This window comes from Oculina patagonica, chromosome 2 (genome assembly GCF_052425735.1).
Source record: "Oculina patagonica isolate OP01 chromosome 2, crgOcupat, whole genome shotgun sequence".
NCBI classification, from domain to species: domain Eukaryota; kingdom Metazoa; phylum Cnidaria; class Anthozoa; order Scleractinia; family Oculinidae; genus Oculina; species Oculina patagonica.
This window is the reverse complement of record NC_135759.1, coordinates 17,794,119-17,806,695: the sequence shown is the minus strand read 5'-3', so window position 1 is coordinate 17,806,695 and position 12,577 is coordinate 17,794,119. Positions and strand designations below refer to the sequence as shown.

General features: G+C 40.4%; 3 protein-coding genes and 1 pseudogene across 3 annotated transcripts in view; 1 reads left to right on the top strand and 3 right to left on the bottom strand.

The window, feature by feature from the left end:
- Positions 1-2,913, bottom strand: part of LOC144643364 (putative aminopeptidase W07G4.4) — a 37,230-nt gene extending 34,317 nt beyond the window's left edge. Inside the window, 1 exon segment of the mRNA XM_078502573.1 lies at positions 2,786-2,913. Coding sequence (XP_078358699.1) covers positions 2,786-2,808 — 23 coding nt within the window. The 5' untranslated portion in view covers positions 2,809-2,913.
- The window catches only part of LOC144643301 (uncharacterized), a 203,599-nt gene that overhangs the window by 134,469 nt on the left and 56,553 nt on the right, over positions 1-12,577 (bottom strand). The window lies entirely within an intron of this gene.
- LOC144643362 (uncharacterized) lies at positions 3,042-8,316 on the bottom strand (annotated as a pseudogene).
- LOC144642191 (proline-rich protein 5-like) lies at positions 9,041-12,577 on the top strand (the record flags this gene model as incomplete). Its single annotated transcript, XM_078501176.1, has 2 exons — positions 9,041-9,657; positions 12,308-12,577. Coding segments are annotated over exons 1-2 (831 nt in total), but the record flags the coding sequence as incomplete, so codon positions are not given.

Below are 12,577 nucleotides of genomic sequence, written 5' to 3'. Positions count from 1 at the left end.
AATTCCATTCGGAAATTGTGGACTACCTCTAGAGGTACTCCACTTTTTCCGTTCGGAACGGAACATCGGAAATTTCCTTACCATTTGAACGAATCTTCCGTTTCCAGGCCCTTTTTAGCACTTTCGCGCGGTTTTAGTCGTGTTTTATACAATATGGCGTATTTACTGTCACCAATTTAGAACGTGTATGTTCACCTCGACCATAGAAATGTCAGCACTTTTTTTAACAGGAGATAAAAGCTGCCTGCCTCTGGTATTCCACGTTGGAATTGTTCATGTGTTCATATTTTTTCTCGGGACAGGATCTAGCTCGGCCGTGCCAATTTTCACTCGACTGCGAAATTCACTCGGTGCGTAGGTGGGAGCAGTTACCTCAAAATAACCTTGTATTCTGTTTAAATCGCATCTCATGGAACAGCTGACGGCAGTAAACAGCATCAGCCCATCTTATTCGTCGAAAAGTTTGTTTTCTACCTCAAAATATTCAGTTATATCGACAGAAAACAACACTGAATTTGGCGCTTGATTGAGTGAGCGGGATGGAACGCCTGGTAGAATAATGGTAAGCGAAATCTCATCCGGTTGGTCGGCATATTCGGAAAATCGCTTACCATTATGCAACGGTCGTACCAACCGGATTTTTCTTACAAATGGTAAGCACCCACTGTTGTGTGAGGTAACTTTGAAACCAGCGTCGAAATGTAACGTTCACGGTAAACAAACACATTTGCTTCACGAAAACTACATTTACCACACATTCTGAAGCATGTTTCCTGCCTTTGGACCGTTTCACAACTTGTAAATTCCCTTTTGCTTGTAATGTGAAAAACCAAACTGGACAGTGCATCTTAACTGTTCCGTTCGGTTAACGGATTTTCAAAAGTTGGCCGCCAAAATTCGTACATAAGAGGTATCAGGTTTACAAATCGTGACGTTGTCACATTGTCACATCACACACATCAGGTTGTTTTTTCTGAAATAAATAACGTTTTACCATGATAATTTCAGCAAATAAGCGATATATTTCACTAAGCAAAAGAGTCTTAAACGAAAGACTCATTGTTTTAGCAGCTTATTGCATTTGAAACTGTTGCGTGCAAAGTTGAAAAATTCCACGATTGATCACATGCGAACACGTAACCTGATGCTTCAAACCAGGGAGATTTTGAATGTCCACAGCAAACGCTTGCGGGAGAAAAGAAAACTGCAATTTATGAAGCTTTGTCACCTAACAAAAAGGCCACCGATTCATTACGTTATTCACCCTGAAAAAAGGTACGCCGGTTAGGTTACATGTACATGTATTAAAACCAAATTTAAACCTAACAACAATTACCAGTTACAAGTCCTATTACCGCAATAAACATTATACAAATTTGATAGCGCTCGTGTTAAATCACTGCTTTCCTTATTGAGTTTAACAGCCTTGCAAAATTGACTACAGATCTTTAACTAAGTTTTAGTAATTACAACATGGCATGAGACCGTAGGATATTCGAGCCGATCGTGTACTCGATAATTGAAAATAATTTCTATAATCACGGAATGATCTAACGTAAAGATCTAGCCAAGGTCTTATCAAGGCAAAACTTCAAGACATTTTTTAGACAATCGTTCAAGTTATAGTAATGTGGAATCTGATCTCTCGTCATAATGCCATTGTCTACTGTCGCCTGATCCACTGCTGATCACAAGATCTATTTGAGGTCTTATCTAGACAAATCAACAAGACATTCTCAAGACAAACAAGCGAGGCAAACATCGAAAAGTCTTTCAAGACTTTTGCAAGATTCTCCAGACATTACGTTAGTCTGAAAAAGGTCTAGGAAATGTCTAGAAGTCTTTTGCTAGACCTATTGAAGACAAAATTAGACCTAGCGCTTTTGTACGGGTTTCTATTTGTTGACATATAGTGGCAATTGATGCTAAAAAGCCAGTAATTATATGATTTTTTTGTCTGTGCTGTTTCAATGGAAAATAGACTTTGTTTGATCAAGTGAGTTGAATTGCGACATGCTGGGTGAAAGGGTCACCAAAAAAATTGAAAAACATCACATATCTCTGGCAAACCATGAATTTAAGCTGAAAATATGTCAAAGAGCCTCCTTTTGAACAAATATTTACATCACATGCAATAGCTAAATAGCAAGTAGTGACTTTTCTTTTGAAATAAGGCCTGGGAAAAGAACAAGCTTTACATGTAATTTATTAATTAAGTGCAACAGTGCTATAGCACTGTACATGCTGTATGGCTTACTCATGGATTACATTAACCCCACCCAAAATATTTTTACTTCCACTTTAACACAGAGCTTAAACGCATTTAATTCACGAAAAGTTACAGTAGCTTTACTGGCTGTTTTTATAGCTTATTGAAGAAAGCAAAGTTGAAAGTAAAAATTAAAATAATTGAACATAAATTTTAGAGCTAATCTTTCTGTTGTCGATTCTGTTGTGAACACACTTAGTACAAACTGCACCCTTCGATCCGGCGCCTCGCCAGCCTTATTCTACACATTCCTGTTTGTGGACGAGGCAATTCTGAAATATTCAGGGTTTCCCAGCGACTACAGTTACTACATTCCATTAAAAGTTATGAATTATAATTTTTAAAAGGTCCTTTACCACAAAAACATTTATGTGACCAGCGATCTGGTGCAAACATGAACACGCACAACTTGCGCGCAAAATGTGTGCAAACCTAAACATTCGATTAAAATTCTTCAATTAGAAAATTGCGATGGCATCTAGCACACAATCTAACAACTGAAATTTCACAATTTACCTCAAATCTTTATCTTCGGACATTTTTCCTGGCGAAACAAAACCACTGCACAGCTGGGAGAACCTCACGTGAGAACCGCACGCTTCCGTGTAAGCCCGGGGATTACTACCTCATCTAATTGCCACGAAATGCACCCAGATGGGAGTGTCCTTCCATTCAAAAAGTCAGACGGTTCCAGCTGGCTTTTGTTTCAGGGCGCCTGGCGTCAAACAAAGGCCGCAAATCCGCCACATGTTAAACTGTACACGAAACACGAGTTTCTCAGGGAATTTCAATAAGGTTGTCAGTTTTCGACCGGTGCAAAATTTCTTGAGTACTGTCAAAAAAGTTTACGGCCAAGGGAACGTAACCATGGCGGAGAAAAATCGTGGGCCGCAGCAGCAGCTGTGGACAAGAATTGGGACAGATGGAGAACATTGATGTCCGACCCTATCCCCCACCCGGGGGCAAGGAACTAAGAAAACTGTCAAAAAGTTCACCACGGATGATGAAAAACTATCTAGCTATAAAACAATTTCTTAGCCGATTAAGAATTATGACTAGGGACTGATCAGAATTCCTCGAGATACCACTGCATTCATGATATTTGTGATTTCGACAGCACATGAAATAATACTCCAAACCGATGCAGCTTCTAAATATTCTCCTGTTATTTATTTATTTATTTTTTTTTTTGCGGCATGTGACGTCAATATCGATGCCCGGTCGGGGTTACTCCCTGTAGTGGAATATACAGGGAGGCTCCGTCCAAAGTAGCCTGTTCCAGGCTCCCAGCCTGATTTTTTCCTCGCTCATCCGCGTTATTCGCTCTCCCATAACTACCGAGAGCCTGGAACAGGCTACGTCCAAAGTGGTAGGGTTTTCACGAGTTGTATAAGAAGGATATGGAAAACTTTCATCTTGCGATTTTGGTATTTAAAAAGACCTTTCAGAATATCTCCTGCTCCGAACAGACGGCTACCGGAAGTACTCGTTGTCAGTCCAAAAGTATTCCACTTTAACTCAGGAAGAAGTAAAAACGACCTAGTTAAAGGGTGTTGCCAAAATTGTAGCTTTTCTGCTGAACTGTAAAGATTGCATGTCTTGTTATTTTAATAAAAAAAGGAAACTCTCAGATAAGTCAATCAGTTCTGTTCACAGCCTCTTTATTTTTCAACGCAAAAGAACGCGAAACATACAGGGAAACCCCGCACCCCCACCCCCCAGTTTTGTGCTGGCGTCCAGTTCTCTCGCGATTCATGTTCCCGATTCAAAAATTCAAGTAGAACCAGAAAATGGAGGGCTGTGAAAAGACTACAAAGAAAGAAAGAAAGGAAGTTTTAAAACATCAACAAATATTGCTTTTTGTACTTGTCTGCTAGCTGGTATTGGTAATTTATCAAAGGCAAGGTTATTTTGGGTTGTTAAGCGAACATCCAAAATAATGAGTTGAAAATGAATGCACGAAGGCATTGGCCGTTCCGAAATTGCGCAGGGAACTGGGTCGAGTTTCAAATTTCAAGTAATCGATAATCTGACACCACCAAATGAAAGATCACGGTGAGATTGGTCATTTGACCAAGTTTGATGCTTTCAGGATGAACAGAAGAAGTTATGAACCTTGAAACATGGTTCAAAATCCATACAAACGTCTCTAATTGTAAGCCAGCGTCCCCCAAAACTCTTAAAATTTTTATCCATTTTGTGATAGCTATAAAATCCTGCCAAAGACCCATTATTTGAAAGAAAAAAAGATGAAAATCACTATGTTTGCCCGTAAAAATAGTCTCGAATGCCTAACTAGAGCTGATGCGCTCATGATCTGAGAAATTCTCTGGAAATCAATGAACTGAGAAGAGTAAGAAGGGCTATCTTGACCTGGAAAAGACAATCCTCAAGCACGAAAAAAAAAACCCATGCAGCATTAACACAGATTTTGCAGCAGTATATAAAACCATATGCATACTGCCAACTAGTTTCAGAATTCCGGATTGTCAAGGTTGTTCAGCTCCCAACGTCCAAACTGGAGGCTATTATACAGCATCACAAAGAAACATCCTTGCTCATTATTACAACCAGTCTTGATACAGCCCTAGTAAACATGATGTAATTACTAGAGAGTTCATTATTAGACCAGGAAATAGCAACCACGACTGGCCACTCGTACGAGTGAGCTTTGTGTCCAAAGTCAACAACTACAGCATTCTTCTGGCTGTCAATATCGCACACTGGAATTCCTTTCTGTGCCATGAGTCGAGACAGGCTTTCCTTGGGAAAAGACGTTGTGAGAAGGACAGCTACGCGATGAAGGGAATCACTTTCTGCCCAGTTTTCAATCTCATTCTGGACGACTTGCGTGATGAAATCAAAATCCGAGTTCTTGAATACTGTAACAGATGGTCCACAAATGTGATGTCCAAGGTGATTTGAGACATCGTAATTTTGCGCAAAGAAGATCCATATTTCTTTTGTTTTTTTATCAATGTGATCATACCGAGAAAGCTTTAATCTCTGTACTAAATCAAGAAGAGACTTCTTGACAAACGCTTGCACAAAGCTATAAACTTCAAAAGTTGATCTCACTATCGTTTTCAAGCAGGGGGCGTGATAAATGTTGTGGGTTTTGCAGAGTTCGCGAGCTTGTGCCTGGATTTTTAATCCATAAGATAACCCGCCTGTTTCATCGCGACAGACGCCTTCTTCGTTTCTTTGCATGTAATCATATGCAATCCAGCAATAATAACCAACACCTTCTATTCGCGCAAGAACATTTTCCAGAAACATCAACATGTCGGGAATTTCGGCTTCAAAGGTCTGGAGCTCATCGGAGAAAAAGTGAAACTTTGCTTCGTCACTTCCGGGAACAATTGTTTGAAAGAATTCGAAAGCGTTAGGAGGGGATAAAACATCTACCCCACTGGAAATGTTATTGTTTGCAAAAAATTCCTTGTAAAGTGTGATTAGCGAAGAGGGAACCACAATTAGGACCTTTTCTCTCTTCTGGGCACATCCCAAAGCTTTGAACTGGAGCAAAATTGTTTTCCCACTTCCGGAGGAACCATTAAAGAACTGGTGGCATGGACCATTCCATATGCGTAGCTGCTCGGGATTAAGGAACAAAAACTGCTTGGCTAGGATAGCCCTGCTCCGATTGATCAGCCGTCTTCCGGACAACTTCAGTCCCATCCACACCCTGCTTGGTAAACCTTTCGTAGCTCTTTTGAAGAAAGGTTTGCTTGTCAATCTTCTTGCCGACTTCCAGGAGCACTTTAGAACTGACTTCGCACTTTTGGCCAACAAAAATGTTGATAAGATTCTGTATTTCTCGCTTTTCGTGGCTGCCAAATGTCATCCTAGTGAATTTACTTTCCCACCAGCGGGCAAAATCATCATCCGATTGCAGATTTATTCTCCGAAGACTGATAAAATTTTGATTTTCGCGATCAGGGTCACCCAAATTTGGCATTGCAACTACTTTGTAAACAGGGAGGGCGATTTCCCCCTGATCTGCGTGTAGAAGAGCGTGAATTATTTCTTTTCCGGTTTGTAGCTGTTTCTGTGCTTTGCCTTGAACTGACTTACTGAACTTTTTTGCTGCCTTCACTTCGATGAGTATGACACCAATTTGCCGGTGAATGATCAGAAAGTCGATTTCTCCTTCGAGATTCTGTTTTCTCGCCAAAATAGGATGATCGGCTGGCAGCCTCTGACGAAGCACATTTTTGATGAATTCAGAGATTTTTGTGTTTTGCTGCAGCCGCAATGGCTGCAAGCCACATTGAGCTGAGTTGGCCGTAAGGGACGTAAGGTGTAAGGTGTAAGTGCCGTAACAGAGGAGAAATCTGAACACCGATGTCAATCAATCCATGAACAAAAAAATCGAAACCAATGAACCGTAGCGCTGATCGCATTCGAAGTTACGGGCCAAAGTATTCGAACGCAAACCACGTGGACACGTTGGAAAACAGAAAACCGATTTAAAAGTATATCGCATTGGGAAAGAAAAAAACTGTGGCGCGACCACTCCAGTTTTATGAGAAATATTCTGCAGTTTTCATCATTTACGAGAGCGAAGACTTGGAACCTCGCCGAAGGTCATAAATTTTTCCGACCGGTTAGTGCACAGTTTGTCTTTCGCTTTGAAAAAACTACCCTCACCTTGTCTACACTTCTACGATCTATATAACTCTGAACTTCATATTTTAAAAAAGTATGAACGTGTAACTTGTCACGCAAAGACAGCTGGAAAGGAAATACATGCTGGTAGGCTGCACCGCTAATTGTAGCTGTATTCGCTATAAGACAGCTAGAAGAAAAACTAGTAAATACAGGGAAAGAAACTTATTCAGTGGTTCACACCGTCGAACAAAAATAAGGAAGTTCTATTACAATTCACTGCATCAGATGCAACATTCGTCAGTTCGTGTTTGCGTGGCGACCAGATATTATTAAAAATACGGTCTTCATTAAAGTCATCCAATTTCACTTTTCTACGATAAGGTAGGTACTATAGTATAGCCCCGCTAAAATAGCTGGAAAGGGAAAGTTTTTTGAAAAGAATTTTTGACTGCCAGACGCGCTGGCGCCACATGTTTATTTTGTGAAGATTAAACGCCGTGAAAAAAGAATTTGTCCAGCGAGCCACTGCATCTTCGGCACGCAGTCCTCATGTCCTCCAACTTCACAATTTCTACTAGAAAACGAACTTTCGCAGAATCTGATCCTTATCGATCTTCCGATCTTGTTGTGAGACACTGAAGACGGTGTTCATGCGTGAAGGGATGACTGACGAATGATAATAATTATTTGTAAACTTTCGCTTTCAAAATGAACTTTGCGTTACGTTCAACGCCGTCTTTCTGTTGTTGTACGCCGGTGCGCGTGCGATTATTTATAATTTCTGAATTTTGATCAGTAAAAATCAGGATTGAATTAACACAAAGTGACTACAATATAGTGCAATTATTAACCTGCACACAAGTGACAGACAATAAAGACGTTGGATTTCAATCTCGACTCACTGTCTTTCATCAACATGTTCCCTAAGACTTTGCTCTAGCAGCAAAACACATGGACCCATTGGGGCCCTATTTTTACTTGTGTTAGAACAAACATCGGCTGATTAGTTCTTTCACCAAACTTCTCTAACATGTGAAAGATTTTTAGTTCGGCCGTATCTCCATCGATGCTGGCTTTCTCGATGTCAGTAAGCGAAGTTGCACCCCAAGCTTGGCCAGTCGGCGCGACGTATCCAAATGGAAAAACCGGAGGGCACATAACTGTCTCATGATCTTCTGAATTTACGTAGTCGGGATAAATTCTGCTAAAGTGATCCTCGCAAGCTTTCACTAGGTCAGAATAATATTGGCCTGCCGGCCCTTTTACTACGACAGAAGCCTCCATTGGCCTTCAGACTATTTTCCACGTATACCGGAAGAAACACGAAGACTGGAAATCATTAAATATTAAGGACTTTCGTTTTAACAAAAAAATCCCCAACTTTCAGTTTCATGTGTTTCCGGGGAATTTCCGTTCTTTTGTTAATGTCAGCTCGTAAAAAAGAACCAAAAACAAGCTCGTTATTAAAATTTAACTGTACTTGAGCTACACGTGTACGCTGTTCTATTCTCTCAGATCTTTTCCTGGTGTTTGTTTCGCATATAAACGCGTAGAAGAGCAGTCTGTTTGCCACTTTTCCCATCCGCTTTCATTTATTCAGAGCTTGTCACGCAATCCTACTTCGGTCGTGATTTACAGGCACCGGTCTTTTCTGTCCGAGGGAGACTAAGACCGACACACTTGAGTCATTCCGTTCTAAGAACTAAGGATGGGCCGATACCGGTTTTTCAAAACGATACGATATCGATACGATATTTGCCTTTTTTCTCGATATCGATATCGATATCGATATCATGACGTCATTTCCGTCCTGACGTCATTTGTTTGTCAAGTGACCATACAAAGGACAGACTAAGTATCATAAATGTTAGCCAAGAATGTTGCTTTTGGTCTTTTTGTTTCACTGGTCATCAGGAATGTGTGGACATCAAGTCAAGGCAAGAAAAATTCAAATATTGACGAGAACATCAATATTTCTTTGAGCAAAATTGCATTTTTAAACCTCAGGTGCTGACCAGAAGACCGCAGGCTCAGGTCACGTGTGCAGTATCGAAAACGTATCGAAAGTGCGATATTTTCCGAAAGTATCGATACTTTTCCAAATTGTCAAATATCGGTGTATCGAATATTTGGTATCGAGTATCGGCCCACCCTTACTAAGAACTACCAGCTTTGTTGGCTACTTTTTTTGAAAATACAGTTAGTTCATTTCAATGGCTCGGTCGCCCGTGAGTTTAGGTGAAATTTTGAGAAAGGATCCTTCGGTAACGATGGTAGGGGTGCAGCGACCCAGAAGTCCGAAATTGGCGGACAAAAGGTTCAGTTTTGCGGGCGGCAAGACCGAAGATTGGAACACAGTGTCGAATGCTGTCACTGCTCTCTTCCAACGAAAGAAGCTAGCAAAATTAGAATTAAGCAGTCTGACAGAAAAGGTAAAATCAGTAAAAAACGAAATCGGAGGCACGACTATATGCGAATGGTTTAAGGAATCACTTGTAAAGGGAATGATTATCCTACGCGAGGATGTAAAGGACAAGAATGGCGAAGTTCTTTTGGATAAGCTGGGCGATAGTTGGACCTATTTCTTCTGCACGATATTGCCGTTGCTTCAAGCAATTTTCTTTGATATACAGTCCCGCGAAGCACAGTCTACAAGATCCATCGCTCTCTTAAACTTTCGAGATGTCGTCGTGTTGAAAACCAAACTGGAAGAAGCATTCGCTATGGACTTGACTGTACCTCCTAAAGTTGTTCAGATGTTGTTGATTTTGCAGGTGAGGCCAAGAATGCATGAATTCATTAAGCTAACAGTGTATTAATAGAAATTTGCCGTGGTCTGTGTTGTGGTTCAATTTTACCCTTGTTACAATGTGGTATTACCCTTTGTTTTATATTTATTATCATATATTACCATACACCAGAACAAAGAAAAATACCAAATCGTACCATGGCACAAGGCTAAAATTGAACCACAACGTGTACTTTCTATTGCCAGACCTTGAAAATCATTATAAAATGACAGAACCTGCTTGTATAATGTTTGTGTTTAGTGACTCTGGTTGGTCACTGAATATGATTTTCGCGCACCCTCTATCAGCTGTGACCAACTATAACCAAGTGCGACTATTGTCAAACTTAGAACCTGGTTGCCAACACAGATACCAACTCAAGTTGATTGATCACTAGATGTGCCTCATCATTTTCCTTGCATAATTTATGGATGAATAGTCAGTTTTATTGACAGAAGTTCAATGTTTAATAGATCCACCGAATTATGCTAAAACAAGACAGTCAGACCCCTATTCTTGGTTTTCATGTTACGTCATAAAATTCTGAAATCAAAATTCACTAGGTCTGCTAAATTTTCGTTGTCATTAGGCAAAAGATAAACTAAAAATATATATTTTTGCAAATTTCCAGATCGATAGTGTCATTCGTTTTTAAAACAGAGCATTTTGAATATTTGAGTTCTCCGTCGTATGTGACATCAAGCTGAGTGCCGTGACAAAGCTGTTTTGTTTGAAAAGAGGCCTTTCCTATCCATTTTTTGCAGATTGAACATTTCAGATATAATAAGTGGTGTTTATTTGAAAGTGTACTAGCTCTTAAGCCAAGGATGGCCGCTGTTGTAAACAGAATTGAGTTCCAGATGGTTTCTCTGACATCACGGCGGCCATTACTGTGTCCCTCGGCAGGACACAGTTATGGCGGCTCCATACTAAGCTTTATAAATTTGCGTGGAAAGGTTCGGCAAATAACTCGCGAACGGTACACCGCACAGACCCGAAACTTGGAGAAATTGTTTATCTATTTATCATCTATAATATTTGAAATTCATAGCTTCCGTAGTTGAATGGTTTCGAATTTAATTTTTGATTGCGTGACAGTGAAAACCAGCAATTATATGTAAGCGGCCAGTTACTAAAGTCCAGGAACTATTGTCAGTATAACACTGTCAATAAAACCCCTTTAAAGCGTCCACCTTTCTGCCGTCCCAGTGAGCATTTTTCCATTGTTTTTACCCCTGTATTTAGCAGCCAGTAAGAATGTATTATACAATGTTTGGATTTATTTTCAACAAGCTAGGACAGTGACAGCTGATAAAATTATTCAAACACAGGTTTATTTTCGTCATCATGTGGTTCTTTTATTCCTTTTCACATTATTTGCAATTGAAAGAACGTAACCTTTTTAAATGGCCTTATGTGAATTCCTGACGAACCCCTATTAAGCAGCCAGATGTTGTTTCCCTGAGGGTGGCTGCTTTATAGGGGTTCTACTGTATTTGTTCGCTTGCTCTCTTGGTTTCTATCGTCTTTTATAGTTGACTCAGGTCTTTGTTTTTTTAACCAACAAATTGTAGAAATCTCGAACTTGCATTTGTTCAATCAACCATTATGACATGTGATGACACATAATGCACCTATCAATGTTAAGCCCGAGGGGGGGGGTCGGGCAAGGGGTGGGGATCTTGACATTTTCTATAAAAAAATGTCAAATTCCCCACCCCCGGGACAAAATAATTGGTTAAAATCCCCATGAAAGGTGGTCAGATGTCCTTTAAACCTTCTATATATGACCAAAATCTCTACCCTGGGGCCATCACGTACGATCAAAATCCCTACCCTCGGGACCTACCTCACGATCAAATTCCCGTGGTTAGCCCGACCCCCCCCCCCTCGGGCTTAACATTGATAGGTGCATAATCTAAGTTAACCTCATCACCCAAGGCTTGAAAAAAACTTAAATTCCAGCTTGCCCTTCAGACAAGCATCTCTCAAATCTTAGTTGCCTGGGGAGTTGCATGTTTATTTTTCAGTGTGATTTAGTCGCCAGATGACTGGCCTAGGCCCTTACCCATCAGGCAAGTAAGCATGAAAAGTTTATTGTCCCAGATGAGCAGATGACACTTTTTCAAGCCCTGTCACCGGATGAAGAGTTGCAATAGCAGTTGAAATGTTGCAAACTTCAACTTAAATATGTTGTAAAAAAATAAACAATAATATACTTAGCGGTCACTGTGTTGTGTTCTTGGGCAAGACACTTTACTCTCATAGTGCCTCTCTCCACCCAGGTGTATAAATGGGTACCGGTGACATAATGCTGGGGGGGGGGGAACCCTGCAATGGACTAGCATCCCATTCAGGAGGGAGTCGAAATATTCCTAGCTGCTTAATGCTATGGAAACTGGGATAAGCTCCGGCAGTGTGGGCCGCTTGGCTCATGGCTTCCCTTTTTTTTCGGGTAAGTGTTATAGGCCTCAGCCTTCGGCTTTGGCTGATAACACTTACCTCGCCCTTGATTAATGTGGATATCACTAAAACCTCATCCAATAATTGTTTATTATTTGCGTAGATTACATGTAGCATATTATTTAATAACTAATACAAATGCTTAACTAGAGACTTGTTATTTCTTTTTCAGAGTGTTCATGATGACCAAAATAGCAGAAATTACAGAAAACTGGAACATCTTATCTCCTTTGTCGTGTCACCTTACTTAAGTTCAACAGGCTTGAGGACAAAACCTGTCAAACAAACACTGGATTCCAAAGCAAGTAATAGCGAAGAACCAAATAGTGTGTCAGAAAAAGTAACAGAACAAGAAACTGTAATGCAATCCAACAGGAAACCTCGTCCTGCCAGTGCAGGGTCCCTGGAACTTCAGTCCAAGTTTTCAGCTGACAGACTTCAT